Source organism: Apis dorsata, unplaced genomic scaffold (assembly GCF_000469605.1).
Source record: "Apis dorsata unplaced genomic scaffold, Apis dorsata 1.3 scaffold_200, whole genome shotgun sequence".
Classification (NCBI taxonomy): Eukaryota; Metazoa; Arthropoda; class Insecta; order Hymenoptera; family Apidae; genus Apis; species Apis dorsata.
Window position 1 is genome coordinate 145,322 of NW_006263484.1, and position 4,667 is coordinate 149,988.

The following is a 4,667-nucleotide window of genomic DNA, read 5'->3' on the forward strand; positions in this document are numbered from 1 at the left end:
GGAATTACGAAAAAATACGTATTTACGAAAAAATACGTATTAGTAGTAATAGTGGTGATGGTAGTTGTAGTAATAGTAGTAGTAATAGTAGAAATAGTAGTAGTAGTAATAGTAGTAATAGCGATCGAAATTATAACGAAATATTTTCACATCAGAGCCGAAAAGGGTCGTCACGATATCCATGCCGAACTAAACAATTCTCGTGCCGCGACGGATCAGGTTTCTAGAGAAAAGGTATCGCTCAAAAAAAAGTCGAGAATGTGTCCGTGGTTTTTTCTTTCTTTTTCCATACGTGTTTTTTCTCTCTCTCTTTTTCTGTCTCTTTTCAGAATTACTTTGTCGTTTACCATGTCGTTCGATGTACAGTTTGATCCGTTATTTCAAAGTGTCTCGTCTTCCCCCACTCCTCCCACTCGAATGATTTCGTGCAACAGGAATGTTTTGCGGTTTTGTTTTCTCTCTTCCTCCCTATCTTCGTTTCACGAATTTTCGGCCGATTCGTTGTTGCGATCGAAATCGTTTTTTTTTATTTTCTTTTATTTTATTTTTTTTTTTTTCCTCCCAATCGTGAACACCAATTGTTAACCAAAAGTTTACGTCTGTTTGAACGAATATTAGGGTTGAAAAGGACAAGGTTCAATACTTCAGCGAATTAAACGACATGCGCGCATCGGTAGACCAACTGAGCAACGAAAAGGTAAGATTGGTTCATCGAAGAGATAATCCAATAGGACTAACGCGACTAACAGCTTTTTCTCGGCCGAATACGAAGCGGTGGCAACGAAGCGGCAAACAATTTTATCGTGGCGGTAATCCGTCACGTTGGAAAAGTGTGTTTCAGCTTGCAAAGCTTGTTGTTTCCTCCTCCTCCTCCTCGTGTGTGTTTTCTCCTCCTTCCCCCTCTCCTTTCGTTCGCTTTTCTTTCTTTCGAACTCGCTTTTCGACATCTCTGAAGATGCATCCAAAGTAATCTTGAAAAGTGAATTCGAAGGGAATCTGGGCGAAGATCGTCTATCCTCCGAAAGGAATCGTCTTTACATATTCTTTTTTCCTTTTTCAAAAAAAAAAAAAAAAAAGGCCGCCCAAGAGAAGATCGTGAAACAATTGCAACACCAATTGAACGAGACCCAAGGCAAACTGGAGGAGGTGAACCGCACGTTGAACGATTTCGATGCCGCGAAGAAGAAATTGTCGATCGAGAACAGCGATCTGTTGAGGCAATTGGAGGAGGCCGAGTCCCAGGTGAACCAATTGTCGAAGATCAAGATATCGCTGACGACCCAGCTCGAGGACACGAAGCGATTGGCCGACGAGGAATCGAGGGAACGGGCGACCCTCCTCGGCAAGTTCCGCAACTTGGAGCACGACTTGGACAATATTCGGGAGCAGGTGGAGGAGGAGGCCGAGGGTAAGGCGGATCTCCAGAGGCAGTTGAGCAAGGCGAACGCCGAGGCCCAGAAGAACATAAAGAGATACCAGCAACAGTTGAAGGACGTGCANGCGGTTGGCCGAGGCCGAGGAGACGATCGAGTCGTTGAACCAGAAGGTGCTCGCGTTGGAGAAGACGAAGCAGAGATTGTCGACCGAGGTGGAGGACTTGCAGATCGAGGTGGACCGCGCGACGGCGATCGCGAACGCCGCGGAGAAGAAGCAGAAGGCGTTCGACAAGATCATCGGCGAATGGAAGCTCAAAGTGGACGATCTGGCGGCGGAACTGGACGCCAGCCAAAAGGAATGCCGCAATTACAGCACGGAATTGTTCAGGCTCAGAGGTAAAAATCTCTTCTTCTCCTCTCTCTCTCTCTCTCTTATCTCTCTTTATTATTACCTCGTTCCCAACGCCGATCTTTCGTTTCGAAGGCGCGTACGAGGAAGGGCAGGAACAATTGGAGGCGGTGCGCCGCGAGAACAAGAATCTGGCCGACGAGGTGAAGGATCTGTTGGACCAGATCGGCGAGGGAGGGCGAAACATTCACGAGATCGAGAAGGCGAGAAAGCGGTTGGAGGCTGAGAAGGACGAGCTCCAAGCAGCCCTCGAGGAAGCGGAGGCCGCTTTGGAACAGGAGGAGAACAAAGTGTTGCGCAGCCAACTCGAGTTGAGCCAAGTGAGACAAGAGATCGACCGCCGCATCCAAGAGAAGGAGGAGGAATTCGAGAATACCAGGAAGAATCACCAACGCGCCCTCGACTCTATGCAAGCGTCGCTCGAAGCCGAGGCCAAGGTTCCCTTAATTTTCCCCTCTTCTCCTTTCGTCTTCTCGCGACGATTACGACGACGACGATAACGATAATTAATAAATAATTCGCAGGGTAAAGCCGAGGCGCTGCGCATGAAGAAGAAGCTGGAGGCGGACATCAACGAGTTGGAGATCGCTCTGGATCACGCGAACAAGGCGAACGCCGAGGCCCAGAAGAACATAAAGAGATACCAGCAACAGTTGAAGGACGTGCAGACGGCGCTGGAGGAGGAGCAGAGGGCGCGCGACGAGGCGAGAGAGTTGCTAGGGATTTCGGAACGGCGGGCGAACGCCCTCCAAAACGAGCTCGAGGAGAGCCGTACCCTTCTCGAGCAAGCGGATCGCGGACGCCGCCAGGCCGAGCAAGAGTTGGCCGACTGCCACGAGCAGTTGAACGAGCTGGGCGCCCAGAACGCCTCCATCTCCGCCGCCAAGAGGAAACTCGAGGCCGAGCTTCAGACCCTTCACGTGAGTCTTATCCTCCGTCTCTCCTCTCCTCTCCCTCGCCTCTGACAAGCCAACCACTTTCTTTGCAGTCCGACTTGGACGAGTTGTTGAACGAGGCGAAGAACTCCGAGGAGAAAGCGAAGAAGGCGATGGTGGACGCCGCGAGATTGGCCGACGAGCTTCGAGCCGAGCAGGATCACGCCCAGACCCAGGAGAAGCTTCGCAAAGCCCTCGAGACCCAGATCAAGGAGCTTCAGGTACGTTTGGACGAGGCCGAGGCGAACGCTTTGAAAGGTGGCAAGAAGGCGATCCAAAAGTTGGAGCAACGCGTCCGCGAATTGGAGAACGAGCTCGACGGAGAGCAGAGGAGACACGCCGATGCCCAGAAGAATCTCCGCAAGTCCGAACGTCGCATCAAGGAGCTTAGCTTCCAGGTAAGTATACGTATATATATATACTACGATGCCTTGGAGAGAATCTTATATAAAACGTTTTTTGCAGGCCGACGAAGATCGCAAGAACCACGAGCGCATGCAAGATTTGGTCGACAAGCTGCAGCAGAAGATCAAGACGTACAAGAGGCAGATCGAAGAAGCGGAAGAGATCGCCGCTCTGAATCTCGCGAAATTCCGCAAAGCGCAGCAAGAGCTGGAGGAGGCGGAGGAAAGGGCGGACCTTGCCGAGCAGGCGATCACCAAGTTCCGCACCAAGGGACGCGGAGGAAGTGCCGCGCGTGGACTGAGCCCAGCGGTAAGCCCGTAGATTAACTTCCTTCGGCCCCTCAAAGTATTTTCACGTTCACGCCCTTTCTATCTTATTATCTCTTCTATGAGGCAACAGGAGATATTAAAATATTCTCCTCCCCCGAATTTTTCGAAATAACGCGGTTAGCAAAAGCATTTTCGTATACGAGAGCAAGTTTGAAGGAAAGAAGTAATATAAATAAAAATATTGTAAAGATATCGTCGAGAGATGGTTCGTGAGATCGTAGAGATCGAAAACGTGCGGCGTTTGAAGAGAGGAGATTAATTAATCGAAAAATCTGTGTGTCCCTGTATAGCCCCAACAGAAGGCCCGTAAGGCGCCCTCCGCATTGGAGTAAAGAGCATCGCGCCGGTCCATGTAAGTCTGTGCACGTGTCATAAGCACGTGTGTGTGGTGTCGAAAAGTGAAGAGAGATAGACAAAAAAAAATACAAGATAATAATTCTTCAACAAAAAAAAAAAAATATCACGTCACGCATATATATATATATACAGAGAATACTTTCCGAATCCCTGACCGAATCGGTCAATGTCTTCTATTTTTTTCTTTTTTTTTGAACCTGTGTGAAACGCTGATAACACCACTTCACAAGGGGCGCAACACCTTTTAAAGTATGAAGCTTGATCCCTTAATCGTTGATTAACGTTGTGCATTACCTTATCCCAACAACAAGTCGTGTTGATTGGTTGACCGGAATTTCCATAGAATTTAGAAAAACACGAATCATTGCTTGGCATTGATCATAGAGTTAGTTAAATGTTTAATTACGCGTGAATAAATCAATTTGTCTACGTATGTTTTTTTTTCTTTCATTTCACAAACACGATATATATATATGTATACATATCACGCCATCGATCACTTTTTTTTTCTTTTCTCTCGTCCAATCGAATATAGACGGAGAAAATGACCCATGAAAACAAGTAACGAGAGAGGTATCACGACCCTCGATCGATCGATGATAATTTCCCATTGTTGTTTATCGTTTGTTTTACACGGATCGATGATCCGCGATTACATAAATATTTGCAATTTTTCACGATGAAAAAGGACACATAGAGAACGTGTCGCTAAACATTTCTAAAATTGTTTTTCTTTTCTCTACGTGTATCGTGTAAAACGTGTATCCCGATTAAAAAGGAAAGATGGGATCAAGATGATTCTCTTCCTCCTTTTTTTTTTTTTTTTTAAATATTTTTAAGAGAAGAAGGAAAACGT

General features: G+C 47.1%; 1 protein-coding gene across 1 annotated transcript in view; it reads left to right on the forward strand.

Moving 5' to 3' along the window:
- LOC102678248 (myosin heavy chain, muscle) overlaps positions 1-4,667 on the forward strand; it is a 35,078-nt gene that overhangs the window by 29,357 nt on the left and 1,054 nt on the right. Inside the window, 7 exon segments of the mRNA XM_031510092.1 lie at positions 619-697; positions 1,078-1,496; positions 1,498-1,772; positions 1,861-2,222; positions 2,310-2,705; positions 2,774-3,118; positions 3,186-3,434. Of these exon segments, the coding sequence (XP_031365952.1) occupies positions 619-697; positions 1,078-1,496; positions 1,498-1,772; positions 1,861-2,222; positions 2,310-2,705; positions 2,774-3,118; positions 3,186-3,434 (2,125 nt within the window).